This window comes from Peromyscus maniculatus, chromosome 14 (genome assembly GCF_049852395.1).
Source record: "Peromyscus maniculatus bairdii isolate BWxNUB_F1_BW_parent chromosome 14, HU_Pman_BW_mat_3.1, whole genome shotgun sequence".
Lineage (NCBI taxonomy): Eukaryota > Metazoa > Chordata > Mammalia > Rodentia > Cricetidae > Peromyscus > Peromyscus maniculatus.
In genome coordinates this window covers 37,442,323-37,460,013 of record NC_134865.1, presented here as the reverse complement: position 1 = coordinate 37,460,013, position 17,691 = coordinate 37,442,323, and the positions used below count along the sequence as shown (strand labels likewise).

At 47.0% G+C, this 17,691-nt stretch overlaps 1 protein-coding gene across 13 annotated transcripts in view; it reads left to right on the top strand.

The window, feature by feature from the left end:
- Positions 1 to 17,691, top strand: part of Atxn7l1 (ataxin 7 like 1) — a 228,182-nt gene that overhangs the window by 77,116 nt on the left and 133,375 nt on the right. For all 13 annotated transcript variants that reach the window (XM_076550801.1, XM_042260724.2, XM_016007911.3 and 10 more), the window contains one exon: positions 864 to 968. In XM_076550801.1, the coding sequence (XP_076406916.1) occupies positions 864 to 968 (105 nt within the window). The remainder of the gene's footprint in view (positions 1 to 863; positions 969 to 17,691) is intronic.

Sequence of the window (17,691 nt, the reverse complement as noted above, 5' to 3'; positions counted from 1 at the left end):
CACACCGACCCCTTCCTTGCTCTGTCCCAACCAAGAGAACAAGAGCCGCCTGCAGTGTTCAGAGCCTCCTTTCTTGACTTACGCTCTGAGTCACCTCCTCCCCCTCTACTAGAGGGGTTTCTCTAATCCCTCATGCCAAGGTCTTAGCTTACCCACCCTGCTCTTCAGACTAAGCCAGACTTACCTGTCACGCCTTCTTCAGACTCCATACAGCTTGTTCTTGTAACCACTGTAACTGCCATCGCCAGTGACATCCAGTGTGGTTCTTTTCATGCCATCATAAGCTGCAGGAGAGCAACAGTCTCGTTCTTTTCCCTGGCACCTACCACAGTACCTGGCATATGCAGACACTCAGTAATTATTTATCAAATGAACAGTAATGAACTCAAATAATGGTGGTGGTGAACAGGCTGCTCATTCAGAAGATCCCTTTGCCCTTAATGCTTCCCTCAGTCGAGGCCAAGATGATCCTGCTTTCCACTACAGCCCCTTCTCCCCTCTCCGCTCACCTGGGGGAACTGCTGTAGGAACAGAGGCGGTAATGGGGAAACCCTTCAGTCCTACAGTAAAGGCTGAGCTGTGGCTTTGTCTCTCTCATTCCCCTAGTTTGTGACGCAAGGAATCCTACCACTGCCGACCAGATGGGTAGGTGTCACAGTAGCGTCCAGGAGTGAAATTAGGCAGCATCCTGAAGACCTTTGCTTCTCTGCCAGTTGGGCAGCAGTGTGGTGACCAGCTGTGTCCCCTGCAGTAAATGACTGAGTTCCCATGGGTGTCTTGTAAAAGTCTGTCCTTGGAAGAAATTCCAGGAGGAAACTGTATACCTTCTGAGATTTGATTGCTTTTGTTTTCCATTCCCCCAGATATGCACTTGTTTGGCCATTATCCAGCGCACGATGACTTCTATCTGGTCGTGTGTAGTGCCTGCAACCAGGTCGTCAAGCCACAGGTCTTCCAGTCACACTGCGGTAAGTGGACTCCTGCACCCGGTGGATGCATGGGCAGCCGCTGACCCTGGGCCCTCATCTGGGTGGCCCTGTGTCCGTCTCAGTCCAAGGCTGGGATACACTGGGCTAGGGCTGCTGCTGCCTCTGCACACAGAGGACCCAGTAGGAGCTAAGTCCTCTTGCTCACACACCCACTCCTGTCACAGCAAACAGGAGCAAGCCTGAGTAGATGGGACTAATCTGAAACCACTGTGCACCTTGGTGGTGGCCTCGGCAGGTAGCCAAGAGCAGGGGAGGAGGTGGCTGGAGGAAGCACTCTCCTGCAGCCTGCTCTGTCTCCCCTAAAAGAGGCTCATGGGAGGGACTCCCCAGATTTGCACACACAGGGAAGGGCTGGCGCCACAGGTGGCCAGTATGTTTGTGGCATTGGATGCTGCTGCTCCCAGGATGTAGACAAAACCTCCCATTCTGCTTTCCTTTCAAGAATCCTTCTTATTATGTTTTTAAAGTGTGCTTAAAAACTCATTTTCCCCGAATATCTTAGCATTCTGACTGTGAGGCTGTGAGAAATTCCTTGACTCCGTCAGCAGCAAACTCTTCTCCATACTTGTGGACATGAGGATGGATAAAAGCCATGTGGCCATTCCTAAACACCTCTCTGATCTTAGACAAGAAGTCATTTACTCTCTCTAGGTAGCTATTTCCTTCTCTTTGCCAGGAGTTAGACCAGATGATTCCAAAGCTGTCACGTGCTATGTGAGTCCAGGACAGTATATTCTAGTCTTATTTAACCTTGACCCCTTTGATGAGCAGGATCTGAATGCCCCTCTGCTGTTGTTTCTAGAGCATATTCAATACTATACTTGAATAAAGGAGCAATTATAATGTTGAGTGTGCTTTTGAAAACTACACACATTTCCCCTTTCTCATACTGTACTCTGACTTCCACGTCCCTTTAGTATTACCATGCTGTGAAAAGTAGTCATGAAACAAAAGAAGTAAATGTGTTTGGGACGGTAGGAATAGCCGAGCATTGGTAATATGTGTCTATGATATCTACACATAGATAAAAGCTGTGTGCCAGCTATAGGTGTGGTGTATGTTTATAGTGAGTAGGCAGAGAGTCCATGCTTTGGGGGGCACTGTCTTGAGTTAGTCCAAGGCTTTGGCTGTAAAGAGAAGGGGTTCTATAAAATACTATATAAAGGGTTCTGATGAGAGGCGGGGTCCAGCTCTGCATCTCTTTGTCTCTCTGAGGAGATGACTTATGTGTGTGTGTCCATGTTGGCATGTTCATTTCTGGCAATGTGAGCATAAATGGAGTGAGCATGCCTTCAGCACAAGCTGACCTTGTTCATTGTTCTGTAGCAAATGACCCTCTTCTGGCTGGAAGAGAAATAAGGTCACACCTTTCTGAAGGGAAACTCAGAGGCCCAGCAGTGATGCTACTCACTGAGGCTACAGATAAACCATTAGAAGTGTGGCAGTGGCAAGGAGGTCCCACTCCTCCTGCTGTTCAGTGAAGATCTGTGGGATGTTGTTCTGTGTATTTGATGAGCATGAGGACTCCTGCTTGTCCTGAGTGCCCATCGCCCAGTCCTCCACAGGACCGAGCTGCTGCTCTGGGCACTCGGATACTGCAGTGAACACAAGGCCGGTTCCCAGCCTGGAAGGCTGACCCTCAGCTGCAAGCCTGGGACTGTGGCTGGGAATTCAGCAGGCCAGCAGTCTTTGATGGAAGGATCCAGAAAGGGATCCTCAGGGAAAAGCATCCTCTCACTATCAGAGGAGGCTTGCTGTAGCTGATACACAGGGCTCTGAACTCTCAGTGCTGGATCTGGGACTCAACCTAGGCAGAAAGCCAATGACATGGTGGCCACCTGTTCTGAGCAGAGGCAGAAAATTAGTTTGGAGATTTGGGGTTACTGACCATATCACTTGAAGCCTGGGTTTCACTGAGCTTTTTGCTGAATCAGCTGACCAAGAGCCATAGGGACAGGACCGTAACTCAGCTGATGGAGGCAAACAATCGGCACTCACCCTGCAGCTGTGTGTTCCTATAGTACAAAGGCAGTGTTTCTCAGGGACCAGAGAGAATTTGAGGTGCAGCTCAGAACTCTGGCAAGTCTTTGGGGGAGCAGTTTTCTTAAAGCTCTCCTCAGAATGCCTCCTATACTTCCGTGGTGGTCCTTGTCAGTTCAGACTGCCACACCAGGCTGGGTTGCTTATCAACAACAGAGATTGATTCCTCCCAGTTCTGGAGGCTGGAGTCTGAGGTCAGGACGCCAGCATCAGATATTGGTGAGGGCTGTCTTCTAGATTGCTGCCAGCCAGCTTCTTACTGTTTCCTCATGTGGCAGGAGGAGGCCAGAGCTCCCCGGAGCCTCATTTATAGGGGCCTGAATCCCATCCTTGAGGTCTCCACTCTTGTGATGTAATTGCCTCTCAAAGCCCCCCTCTTCCCCCCTTCCTACACCATCTTGTATCGGATGTTCGTATTTCCGGATTTCAGTGTGGGACTTTCAGAGATGCGGGACAAGCATTCGGTTGTAACAGTGTTCATGGACTGGAGTTGTGAGTCAGCTCTGAGCGCTTTCCTAGCTTGCCTGAGACGACAGAGTTTGATCTCCAGAACAAACACAGCACAGCACAGCTGCTTTTTCCTCATCTTCCGGCTTTACCTGGTGTGATGAGCCTTGCTGTTTTCAGTAAGTTAATAAGAGTGCCATTGTGCTCAGAGCCGGGCAGTGTGCCAGGTGCTTTGCATATCTTTGAAAACACAACCCTGTCAGCAGCCCCATGGAGTGGGTGTGAATGCTACACCCATTTTGGAGTTGAGGAAGCTGGAGCTTAAGAGGTTGGGTGCTGTGTCCAAAGTCTCAAACAAGACAGAAGAGGACCTGGTTTTGAATGCAGGTGTCTCAGACGAGGGAGGGAGTGCCCTCACAACCACTGTTCTTACAGCCTGTCTGTGCATCCCCATGCAAATTATGAATATATGTGGGAAGTGAGTTGCTGGGGGAGAAAACAGTCCAGGACTTCACACCCCATACACCAGGCCTTCTCCGACTCTCCCCCAGGCTCACTACCAGAAATGTAGGATCACTGGAAATGTGTTCATGTATTGGAATAACAGGCTTTGGAAGCAAGGCAAAATGATTATGGGCGTCCCTCGCTGTCTGTGTGACCTGGGGCAGACCATTTCATCTTTCTCTACCTCATTTGGTTCATCTATAAAGTGGATACTCTTTGCCTGCTTTGTGGAGCTGTTGGGACAACATGACACGTGACTGTGTCACTTGGAGTTCACTTCCTCCTCCTCCTCCTCCTCCTCCTCCTCCTCCTCCTCCTCCTCCTCCTCTTCCTGCGTGTCCCCACGGCTGGATTCGGGGGACGTCCTCCGTCCTCACACCCGTGAGCCTGGTTCTCCTGCTGCCTCTTGCCATGCAGTTGTCTGGGGTGTCTCCGCTGTCAGTGCTAGGGATATTCCTTTGCATGTCTGCATTCCAGCACCCTCAAAAGAAGGCTGTCTTGGGTGCATGCTCTAAATTGAAAAATGAAGTGTGCTGTGCTCTGTGTATTTCCCTGTGCATGTGTGTATACATGTTTCTGTGTGGGCACACACGGCAGTGGTTGTAGGTACTCCTCTAAAACTGGTAGAGGAATGCTGTTTCCTGCTCACTACCTCCCACACCAGGTAATATGCTTTCCACACCAAGCACGATTTAATTTGATTCTGACTGTCTCCACCCAGGGTGAGTGTAGACCCACAAGTTAAAGGTTCACCCCTAGAAGTGTCCTCCATCTTAGATGGCAGTCACAGATGATGGTCACAAGGTACTCACACTTTTGTTTGACTTGGGGAATCCCACTTTGTTCTAATGACTCAGAGTTCAGGGGATCTCTCTTTGTAACCCTGGCTGTCCTGGAGCTAGCTTTGTAGACAGAGCTGGCCTTGAACTTGTTGTTATAACTATTAATGCTGTTGTAAAGAATGGGACAAAGCATCAGATTAACACTTAAAGTTTGTGGGGTGGAGTTAGAGGTCCTGAGCACAGGCACTTTTGTTGTTGTGGAGCTGAGATGCACCACTGGCATGTGGATGCACTGATCCTCCCAGATTCTCTCAGTCCTGTCCCTCAGGTGTTTGGAGATGTGCCACTGGACTTTGGAATTCAGTAACTCCCCTGGTTGAGTAGGACTGAAAATTCTCATCTTCTGCTGTGTCCGGTCCTTCTGAGCACCAGCCCTTATCCTGAAACTATCTAGAGATTTAGTCACCTCATCAGTGTATACAAGGATGCTTATTCCAGAAATCCCACGGGTTCTAGATGTTTCGTATCAAGAAACTGAAGGCTAGAACCAAACATAACAAAAGATCACCCCCACACCCTGTTGGTTACCGGTCACCCATCACTGAGGAGGTAACAAATTTAACCATCTGACTGGAACAAGGGACGAAGACCACATATATACTTTTTTTGACATCTCAATGTCACAGCAACAATATGAACAAAGTAGAATGTCATTAAGCGAAACTCATTGAGTTGTAGAGGTTAAAATCCTGACTCACACTTGCCTGTGCAGCCGTGGGCTAATTACACTGCCTTTCTTTCTGAGCCTGGTTCTCCGCACCTATGAGGGGAGAATGCCAGTTCCTGCCCTGCAGAATCGCTGTGAGGAAAGGAGAAAGGATGTATACTTTGCTGGCATGGAGTAAGGAAATAAAGGTTAGCTTTTATTGTCAATAAAATGTGGCCCTTTTTTATGAAGTTGAAAGTTTCTTATGAAAAATGGGAAAACCACTTTAGCCAAGTGCTTCCTGTCTTTGCTCCCGGCCATCTCAGGGGATGCCACTCTGAGGTCAGCCCATGGCTGACACCTGTGATTCACTGTAGCTTGGAAGACAGGCGTAGTTTGCCTGAATGTGATTACATCTTCTGGGAGCCTCGAGGGTTGCACTTTGCAAATATTGGTTTATATTCTCATTAGGCCCCAGTGTCAACTCCCTAGAAGTGCCATGAAGCTCTGGGTCCCCTGGCAAGAGTCATTGTACCTTACAGGAGTACTGCAATACCCTTCCTCAGGACTGGCCACAATCTCTTTGCTACTAACACTGTGCCTCACCTGGTGCCTCAGACGTAGATAGTGGGAATGACCGCTGCCCCAGAAGCTCCCATGCTTGGTGTGGAGTTGGTGTCATGGTTGTGTGTCTTTCCCTCACACCCTCCAGGACCTGTTGAATGCTTTCAGTCTGCTACCCAGAGGTAAGTGATACCAAGGGGTCCAAAACTCCTCAGGTGAACTGATAACAGCTAGGGTACCGTAAAGCAGGAACCATGAACAATTCACGGGGTCTTGGGATTGGCCTCTCAACAGCTGTCTCCAGCCAGGTTGTCAAGCCCAGGGTGTGACTTGGTGAGACAGGGCACAGGTTGAGGGAGCCTTTCTAGTATAAGCTTGTCTGGATTTGTAGTCCAGCGTCACCCCTTATTAGCTGTGTGACCTTGGCGGGTTGCTCTGCCTTTCTCTATGGTATTCTCTTATTCTTCAGATCGGTTAATAGTTTATCTTATGTAGTCTCCTGGGTGACTGAAGGGGGCATGCTCGCATGTGGAAAGCACAGTGCTGGAGCTAAGTTTGCTCTAGAAGACTGTTTTTCTGGGGTGAGGAGATTACTCAGTCAGTAGAGTGCTTGGTATCCAAGCATGAGGACCTGAATTTGATCCCCAGAACCCACATAAGAGCCAGCGATGGGAATGTCTGCTGTAGTCCCAGTGCAGAGACTGGTGGATCTCTGGAGCCCACCGGCTAGCCAGTGTAGCCTGTTCCAAGAGGTCCAGGTCAGTTGAGAGACCCGAGTCAAAGTGCAGTAGGCAAAACGGAACAAGGTTGACTTGTGGTTACACACACACACACACACACACACACACACACTGATAAAAGCGATAATAATGAATAATCAAGCTATCATTAAGTGATAAGCCTCAGAGATCTCTAATGATGTTATTGCCCGAAGGATTTTGCTTATAACTGCAGAGGGAGAGGGAGGCCTTGGTGATGTCACTGTGGCAGTGCTGTGGTGGCCCTAGCCTCTATCCAGAGAGAGTGCTATGGACATCTCTAGGACTGCCGGGGTGTGCTCTCTGGAGGTGTGCACAGGTGTGCACTGGAGTGGACGGCAGCGTGTGCCGTGGTGGGAAACACGGTGTTACTCTTTTCTGCAATCATGCTTTTAACCCATTTTGAATGTTGTTGTAATTGGAAAAGTAACAGCTAGAGCCGCGTTGGACTTGGGGATTGGGCTGAACATTTATGAAGTTGTAGGAGAATGAGTGTGACTGCTTCCAGGCCTTGATTCTGTTTATGGAGTAACCGTTGTTAGGGTGGTCTGTCTTCAGGGGCCTTTGTAATCCGCCTTGTATGGGGCCGACCTCTGCGTCCTCTAGGCTGTTGAGTGTGGAGTTCCTCTGGCCACCATCTACTGGATGTGAAGAGTAGTGTGATCCTGCCCCTAATCTTGACAGCTGAAGCATCCCCAGGCATTGCAGTTCACCGTAGAAGGCAAGACTGTCCATATCTGAGAACCATGGCTAGGAAACATAAGACCCCCATTTGTCATGTACGATCTGTACTTACCATGTTTAAATTTCTTCCCATAGTAAAAGGGTGTGTGTGTGTGTGTGTGTGTGTGTGTGTGTGTGTGTGTGTGTGCATGTGCACAATAATCCAAGAAACAGCCATTATAGAATCCCAGCCACACAGAAAGTTGACATTTCTACCTGCATAGAGTCACTGACTGAGATAATTTCCCTAGGTACTTGTATGAAAATGTCTTTTTGAAAACCAGCACTATATACCATGATTATAAGCCAATAAAACAAAAGATGTTTACATTACAGAAATAATAAATCTAAAGCCAATGGTTGACTGTGCATGTGGATTTAGTAGGTTGTAGATTAAATGAGTACTTTTAAATTTTCTCTTTTACATTTTTGTCTATTTATCTTGTGGGTAGCTGCATATGCCATGGTGTGCATGTAGACGTCAGAGGACAGTTTGCAGGAGCTGGTTCTCTCCTCCATCTGGGCCCCTGTCATGAAGACTGGCAGCAAGTGCCTTTTCCAGCTTTGGGCCATCTTACCGGATCCAAATGAATGAATTTAAAACATTGAAAAGAAAGAAAAGATCATTTCTGTGCCACAGGTATATGTAAAGTGGAAAACACGGCATCATAGAAAAGTTAGTAAACCTGCAGACCAGCCCACTTCCAAATGAAAGTTAAAACAGAAGGGAGATGCAGCACACATATCCTACAGGCTTTTGCAGCCACCCTCGGCGCTTGGTCTCTGAGTAGAGAACACACAGCTCCACACCCTGCCCATCAGACAGACACAACCCTCCCATGTCACGGTGCCTTAAAAACATGGTTAAAACCAAAGAACCTGGATGTCATTGACTAGACAAGAGGCCTCCGCTCATGCGCCCCTCTCGCAGAGAGGCTTTAGTCCCTTCTGATGATATGTTTTTGAATGCCCTTCAAATGGCTGCTTTGCATGTTGATGGGATGCGGTAGGATTTAATGAAGTGTGAGCTTCAGCAGAGATTGGCGAAACAGATGAGTGTGGGAGCTGGCTCCTGGAGTGAGGCGCGGCGTGTCCTGGCTGGCACCCCCTTCCTTCTGTGCACATCCAGATGCCAACACCGGTTGGGGACAGGCAGCCACCCGCCCTGCAGTGCTGTGTGGGGGAGCCTAATTAATGAGGTTCCAAGGCTTCCTGAGAATGTTTTTTTTTTAATTCTGTCTCTCTCTAGGTGACCTCGAGTTGAAGAAATGACAAACCACGTGAGCTTCTGAGCCCCAGAGAAAGTCAGCCCCTGCTGATGTCAGTGCCCCTGGGCTCCTGGGGCACCAGGGGCATTGGTACCAGTTAATTAGCCTGCCAGGGCTTCCTTTCTGACGATGCTGATTGTCACATCACAGGGCTTGGGGTTTTTTGTTGTTGTTGTTGTTATTGTTTTTTTTTTAATGTCAATTGAGTTAGATTTGATTTTTGAGGTGAATTTTTTATTTTATTAATTGTCATTTGTGAAACTAGATTTTTTTCACATCAAAGAAGTATAAAATAACAAAAGGAAGTAGGTCTCATTGAATATACTTTTTGTCAACCTGGCAGCATTAATTAACAGACTTGACAAAAGTGTGTGAAACTGTACAGACTTCATATCGTTAAGAAAAAAAAAAACAACTTTGATTATTGTATCCAGATCCCAAACCAACTCCTGAGGTAGATCATTTCCTTTCTATTCTTATGATCATAAAAATGTCTGCTGTGGCTTCCTTACCCTGTTCTTCCTGGGTCCCTGGTAAAGTGCAACCACACCATGTATCTTAGGAAAATCCATGTGGTAGATCTGACAGAGCGCACCACCCCCCAGAGAGAGAGAGAGAGAGAGAGAGAGAGAGAGAGAGAGAGAGAGAGAGAGAGAGAGAGAGAGAGAGAGAGAGAAAGACAGAGACACAGAGACACAGAGAGATCCAAGGAAGGCAGTGGTGGGCTTATGATTGGCAAATGATTGTGCCCTAAGTCAAGCATTACACCTGAATCAACAGCTGAATTAAACCGTTTTCTTCTGCTCTGTAGTTCTGTGTTTGGCGCTGGACACGGGACTCACAGCAGAGGTCACTGCGGTTGGGAGGCTGAAGCGGGAAGAGTTCGAGCTTGAGGTCAAATCAGGCTGCATAGGGAGACACTGTCTCCAGCCAAACAAACTTTTGTGTTATGGACTTGCTGCTGCTCAAGTTAGATTTAATACTGGGTCAAGACCAGCGTCTCCCTTGGTCCCAAACCCTAGCTCTTCTCTTTACTTGCAGATGGACGCCGTAACAAGGGAGCCCAGTCCTTTTGAGCACTCACTCTGTGCTAAGCGTTTTCCTTTCTCATCTGGTCCTGTCCTCACCCTAAGGAAGGTTGGCTGTGTTCTTGTCTCATACTCAAGGAAGCGACGCTTTGGGCACTTAAGAAATGTGTGCCAGATCAGGTTGAGCAGTAGAACCCGACTCCAGTCTGCCTCCCGAGTGCATCCCCCTCCGCACTGGCTGGTGTGCTTTCAGACTCCCGGCAACGGCACAACTGACCCGTGTGCAAGAGGCCACTTCTGTGTCCCAGCAATGTGGGGGAATTACAGGTGCTTTATTTCTCGTTGGCACCCTTCTAGGCTGTGATGCTGATCCTGCTTGTTGGTGTGGGTGTGTGAGAAGAGATGGGAAGAGTAAATGGGTAATCATGAATGTCTATAAGGTTGGCTGCAGATTTTGAAGTAGAACTTTAGATATCAGAAAGGAAAAAGAAGGGAGCTTGCAGAGAAGATGACATGGGTACTTTGTGTTCTCTCATCCTTTTGCCTGTAGGTTCGTGCTTACCTCCAGCAAATAAGCATGCCCACGGGACCCACAGACAATAGACAGTCCCACAGTCAGTGAAATACGTTTTGTGTATCTCTGTGAGGTTAACAGAACTGTGGCAAATATGCTTACAGCCAGTATGGAGAATAGGATCTTTGGAACCTTAGACAAACCCTGTCCCACCTTTTTAGTTTTTGAGGAAGGGTTTCTCTGTGCAACAGCCCCAACTGTCCTGGAACTGACTCTGTAGACCAGGCTGGTTCCAAACTCCCAGAGATCGGCCTGCCTCTGCTTCCCGAGTCCTGGGATTAAAGGAGTGTGCCACCACAGCCTGGGTAGTCCACCTTTAACTGAAGATAAGCTTCTGGGTCTGGGAAGATGGCTCAGTCAGTAAGGTGCTTGCTGTGTATGGACCTGTGTTTGATTACCAGAACCCCTGTCCAAAAGCCTGGCACAGTAGCATTCACGTGCATTCTCAGGACTAGAGAAGTAGAGACAGGTGCATCCCTGGGTTCACTGGTCAGCAAATCTGGCTAGTTAGTGGACTCCAGGCTAGTATGAGCCATGTCTCAAAAATAAAATAAAATAAAATAAAAAAGTATCTGGTGCCTAAGGAACAAGTCCCCAGGTTGCCTCTGGCTTCGTGTGCACTTACGCATGCACATGTGTGCAAACACACACAAAAAGTAAATAAATGCTACTCATAATTTCATCATGGGCTATTTCTTGAATCTAGAACTTCCTAGTTTTGAAGCATTTGTGTATGTTTTGTGTAACACCAACTCTGCTGTCCCAGAGCCCAAGGGACAGTGAGACAGAGAAGGGCCTGGTCTTGTTGAGTTTATGATCCAGTATGCTGCATGGCATGAATATACTCAAACCACATGAGGAGATGGCACAAGAGGGTCCCCCAAAAAAGAGAACACCACAAGAGCAGAAGTTGGGTGGGGGATTCAGACCCACCAGAACGGTCTTGAAGGCCAGAAGCTAGAGGCTGTTTTTCCCCTTTCTGACAGTGATTGGAAGACCCTGGAGAATCTGAGCTAGGGAGAGATGTAAATGTGAATTATGTTTTTCAGAAATCATTCTTACCAAGATACTGTGCATCCTGGGAAGCATAGGACTAATGTGTGGCTAATGAGAAGAGATCCGAGTGTATACCTGGATGGAGGTGGAGAGAAAAGGGTGGGTGAACTTGAGATTCATTTTGAACTATCGTGACAGGACGTGCTGAAGAATTTGGTTCCCTTGTGTTGAGTTGGGTTGGCTTGGCATAGATTGGATTGCACTGGATTAGGAAAGGCAGGAGTGAACTTTTATTTAGTGTCCGATTAAAGGGCAATGGCCAGTGATTTGGCAGGAAAAGCCACAGAGGTTGGAGATGTGGAAGCCAAGAGAAGAACATGTTTCATAGACTGTGTCCAATGCCAAGAAGTTGGGTAACAAGAGAAAAGAGAGGAGGGTGCTGGATTGGCCAGCTGAAGTGTAATAATCATTTTATTTGTCTTGACATGCTTTCCCCCAAGTGCAGGTGGCTTCATGTTTCTATCACCACAGACCTCTCTGTAGATTGGGGCACCCTAAGTGTGTGATCTGTGCTCATCCTGAGCCAGACTGTCACCTGGCACTTCTGCCTCCGGCCTCCTGTACTGGACAGGGAGTTGTTGAGCACCAGTCCGTGAGTCCCAGTGTGCAGCACATTTGTTGGCTTTTGGAAAATGCTTACAGGTGTTTGTCATAAGCAGGTAGACAGACAAAAGGATTTCTCCAATCACAAATGAAAGTGCTCACGGCACCTGCCAGTTCACCAATATTAGTATTTATGATGGCTATTGCAAATACTTACCTGTCTCCTAACACAGGTGCATGCACACACACACACACACACACACACACACACACGCACACACACACGCACGCACACACCCATACCTGAGACTAGGAGTTTCCAGGCACCATGAACTCTGTCTGCCATGCTCCCTGTTAGATCCCCTACACTATGATTCACTGGGTAAAATTGCATGCCTCCAAGCCTAGCGACTGAGTTTCAGTTCCAGGAACTCACATAGTAGAAGGATTCCAGAAGTTGTTCTCTGACCTCCAGGCATGCTCCATGGTACACACGCACACATAGACACACATCAACCAATCTTGTAATAAAAAAAATTAAATCCCCAAAGTTAACACAATGAATACTGCATCTAAAAAGTCAGTGCTCAATAGATTTGTTTTTCAAATGAATCTCAGGAGAAAGAAAAGCAGCTTGCCCATGCAAGCGAGGGTTTTCCGTTAGAAGATCTGGTACTTGAAAGAGAATGCCTGTCTCTATTCAGACACAGTTGGAAAGGCTGATGTGGGACAGACATCCGTTCTCAGCAAGTGGTGGGAGCCGCTGCTTTGATCTGTGACCACAGCTGATTTCTGGAGGGCTCTGTGCTGTAACGTGACCCCTGGCTTCTGACTCATCCCTGGCACATCCGCACTGTGCCGGCTGCTCCCATACACTCCATTCCTCAGCGCTGAATTAGGGTAACAGTCATTGCTTTATTTAAATCCAAATAAATGGTGCCAGTGCTGCCTCTGCTTCAAAAGGTTGTGTTGGAATTGTCCCCATCCCCAGCGACAGTACAGCGGCACTTCTCAGCCTCCCTTCCCTGGAAGACCAAGGCAGTAAACAGTAAAGCAAGAGTTTGCTGGACCCACGTCCTCAGGAAATGGTGCCAGACTTGCACCCCAGAGCCACAAAGCAGCTGTTAGGATTTTAAAGTGCCAAAGAAAAGTGTACCATTCCATGCTGGAATCAGTCATTCTTACTAAACGCATCCATACATACTAGTCAGCAATAACAATAACACATCTTTGTCCTAATAATGTGCTCCCAAATGCAAGTCCCCATCTTCCTCTGCTGACTGCGCAGTGAAGCAAAAGCTGTTTTTCATCCTGGACAGGGATCTGGCTGCGGGGAGAGCTCTCCATCCTACCAGCCATGTGCACTGGGCTTTGTAAGCAGGATTTATAATAGTGGCGACGATTATACACGGTCATCACCTCACACCTGCGATGTGACCACACCACACACATGATGTCACAACCTCGCTCACGGCTAATCTGCAACACTCCACAGTCTCTGTTTCCTTCTGTCAAGGTCACTGACTGCTTCCTCCAGAAGCACTACGTACTAGACACATGGGCAGGCTGACTTTGGGGATGCAGCAGAGCCTTCCAGGCCTTGTCTGAAATCAAATATGAGTACATTTCATATGGCAAGTTTGCCTCTGAAACTCCGCCCCCCCCCAAACATACACCGAAAGGCTGATGGGGTGTTTTACAGAGAAGGACCTCCTAGAATCAAGGTAGCACCTGAGTTTGTGGTTGTGTGGGACCTTCCTGATGCTCTTTCCCAGGCAGGCACTTCTGAAAAATGAGGGCAAATTGGGGAATGCTGCATAGGAGACACTTGGGAAATAAAGAGGTCCAGGGGGAAATGCAAATGGGGAGAATAACTGTGAAAGAGTAAGTCAGCAATTTCACTGATGAATCCCACTTCCCACGGAATTAATCATAATTTTGTTCCAGAGAAAGCAGCCATAGTCTGTCCTACAGCACTGGAACTACAGACTGTTGTTGAAGATAGGGTTAACGACCCTTGTTCGCTTGTTTATTGACATCGTGATACTCAGCTTTCCTCCCCTGTGTTATTTCTTCCGGCTCTTCTCTGTAAGTGGCAGCCTCTACTTAATTTACAGCCTTCTGAAGTGAGCCCTCTCTTACAGAAGGGAAGCTTCCTAACCAGAGGGCGGTGTGCATCCCAGTTAGAACGAAGCTTGCGTTGGCTCAGCCCTAACTCACCGGCCTACTTCACTGTCAGCTCTGGTGGTATCTAGTGTTGTCCAAGTCTGTATTATAGGAGCTTCTCAGTGCAAGTGGACAGAGGCTGGACAGGAGCTCTGTGGAGATTCTACCGCGTCAGCCTAGCCCCTGCCATATTCTCAGAACCTGTGAGTTCACCATGTGGGACCCTAGAGTTTGTCAATAAGGAACCTCCAGTTCTATGGCCAACCTTTGTTCTTTGAAGGGGGTGATGGTGGTGATGGAGGGCAGAGAGAGGATTGAAGACCGGTGGGGAAGCCAGGAGCAGAGGGGGCTGCTCCCTGAGAGGCACCCTGCTCTGCCTGTGTAGTGTATGAGGAACAAGATCTTCATTACCCCGTGCACATCCTGGAGGGCCTTGGGCGGTCCCTCTTATCTTCTTTATCCACTCCTCACCCCTGTCTGCTCACCAGGCACCTCCACTTGTTCACAGAACTTGCAGGTCTGTCCTTGATACAATGTAATTCTGCATTCATCCTTTTTTAAAGCTTGTTTTTCCCCTCTCTCTTTCTGCACATATGTGTGTATGCATACATGTGTGCATGTGTGTGTGATGCTGTGAACGCTGGGCTTTGTGCTTACTGGGGAAGCATGTAACCATTAAGCTCCATGGACCTCCACCTTCAGCTGTGGTCTTTTTAATATTTCACTCACTGTGGCTGGCACTGGAATTGTATTGGGTGGGCAGTGTCTTCTTAGGCAGAAGCCATCCATCTGGTTTGGGTTGCTTACAATAATTTCATGGGCAAGTACTCTCTTCTCTGAGGCATGGGATCCTGTATTTTCCTGTGGATAGTTGCGCAGCTTTCTTAGTCAATGTTCTGTTGCTGTGAAGAGACATCACAACCACCGCAACTCTTATAAAGGAAAGCATTTAGTTGGGGCTGGCTTGCAGTTCAGAGGTTCAGTCCACTATCATCATGGCAGGAAGCATGGTGGCATGTAGCAAGATTTGGTGCTGGAGAAGGATGAGAGGTCTACATCCAGATCCATAGGCATCAGAAAGAGAAAGAGAGCACCGGGACTGGTTTGAGCTTTTGAAACCTCAAAGCCCGCCCACAGTGACACACTTCCTCCTACAAGGCCACACCTCCTAGTCCTTCTCAAGTAGTGCCATTCCCTGATGACCAAGCATTCAAATCTATGAGCCTGTGGTGGCCATTCCTATTCAAACCACCACAGCAGTAGCCTCACTTATTTTTCAGAAGTTCTTACCTCTGTGAAAGAGCAGACCACACAAATTGTTAACTATAGTATTTTCTTGATTCTAAGATGGTATTGTAAGATGCCCAATTAGTTGAACAACCTCTTTCCCCAGGTGCCAGATTGGACAGTCTGTCCAGCCAGCATTGGTTAAGACATACTGAGTAAATAGAACACAGTCTGGAGAATGTGCCAAACACAGCTTGTGCTGTAGGACAGGTTGTGATTAACTTCTGCATATCCCTTCTTTCTTCCTAGGAGTCAGGTACTTGACTCTCCTCTTGGGCCAGAATTTAGTTCAGAGTCAAAATAGTGAAGTTATAATGATCTGAGAGTTTCCTGTTTCTTGTGAACTGATAAGTGCCGTGTAAACTAACCTGGCCCCATAGCAACTAGACCACACAGAACAAAACCCCAGTGCTGCCAACTGGTAGCTTAGGTGTGTGGTTTTAGTTTTCAATCATAAAACATGATGGGAGTGACCTTAGTATTGTCTTATTTTTTATGTCTAGTTTAACTTGTGATGGCCCAAGAGTATTAACTATGTTATCCTATTTTTAATGTACTGTATACTTCCTTAGAGGTTAGCAAGACCAGGGCCAGTTTCTATAAATGTCTCTGATGTGACTGGAAAATTTGCACGGCTCTCACTTGGGCACAGGGCTCAGTATATTTATTATTTTTTCCTCATCTTGTATGTCCTCACCATATTTTTGCCTACTCATACTACACTTTCTGGGAAGGGAGCTGTTAATCTCCTGTGGTGGTTGTAAAATGCCACTTTCCCCTGTAACTCTGATGACTTTGCTTTACAATTTTGAGGTGTCTGGTTAAGTGCATAAAGCCCAGTCAAACCCCTCTAGTGGTTGCTGTCTTTGTACCTATTGATTTGCCTTTGGTTCTGTTTTATCCGACCAACACTGCTTGCTATCCAACCATCTTTTGGTTAATAAGTACTTGCCTCATTTATCTCTACCCATTCCTTTCTTTTTATTTGTTGATGTTATTTTATTATAGTTGTCTCTCCTATAGGCAATATATAATCTAACTTTTAAAAGAGACCATCTGTTAATGTCTAGTAGGTGAGCTTTATCCATTTACATTTATTGTGATTGCTTAATATACTTGTACTTATTTCTTTCTTTTAATTTGTATTTGTTTATCTTACTTTTTATCTGTAATTTCCTGGTATTTTAGATTTTATTTAAAAATTTCTATTTAGTTATCATTACATTTTATCATGCATATTGAACTATAGCTTTTTTTTTCTAGTAAAAACTAAAGTTACATAGAATCTGTCTTCTCAAACAACACAGAAGTCTTTGCATACTTTACCACTTAGAATGAACTGCTAATTACAACCCAAAACACTGGGCTCATTGTCACAGTACCTACTTGTGGTGGGATTGGATACACAGTGATTAATGTGGAAGGCCTGAGCTTTTTGCTAATTCACTATGTTTTACACCTTGACTTATTTAGAACATTCCTCAAGTTTAGAGCGATATATTCATTCATTCATTCATTCCTGGCCCATAAAAACCCATCTCTCAAGTGGAACTCAGAATCCTGTGGTCCACTGCCAAGGTGCCTGCTTTCATAACACGATTTGTTATTGTCATGATTCCCAGTGGGGATATCAGAAGGGCTTTTCCACCCTGGCACCTGTTACCTATACTGGTTTCTCCAGCCTGAATGCACAGAGAGACACACGCAGAATCTTGTTGGGATAGATCCTGACTGGATAACACTCCCTCGGGTGATACTGGTACTCTTCCTCCACAGACCTCACTTACAGGAGCAAGGACTGGGAGAATTGACTATAGTTAGGAAACTTGGGGCTTTAGATCTAGGCCAGAGTTCTCTGTGGCTTCTCAGATCATCAGATACCAGGAAAAAACCTTTCTGCAGTGGCTTGGGATTTGGGGTAATTTTATTTCTGAAGGTCTCTGTGCCTGGCAGAATCCCCTCTGACCCCTTCACCCAGGTCGCACTGGCAGAAAGTGAGTGAGAGCTCATCCAGTCCTCTGTATCCATTCCACTCTGGCCCTGCTGAGGTCAAATCTGTGTCCTGTAGATGGGATGCTCCTGTGCAGTGCCCCAAGGAAGTGCCTACTCTGGGCTGGGGTGGGCTGCCTGGTAATTTATGTTTAAGACAAGCTTTTAATAGAGACACGCTTTTAAATAGTAACCAGGCAAAAGACTCTTCTCTTAACGGGTATCCATTTATAGGACTCAGCTGTTGAAGCTCAAGGGTGGCATTCG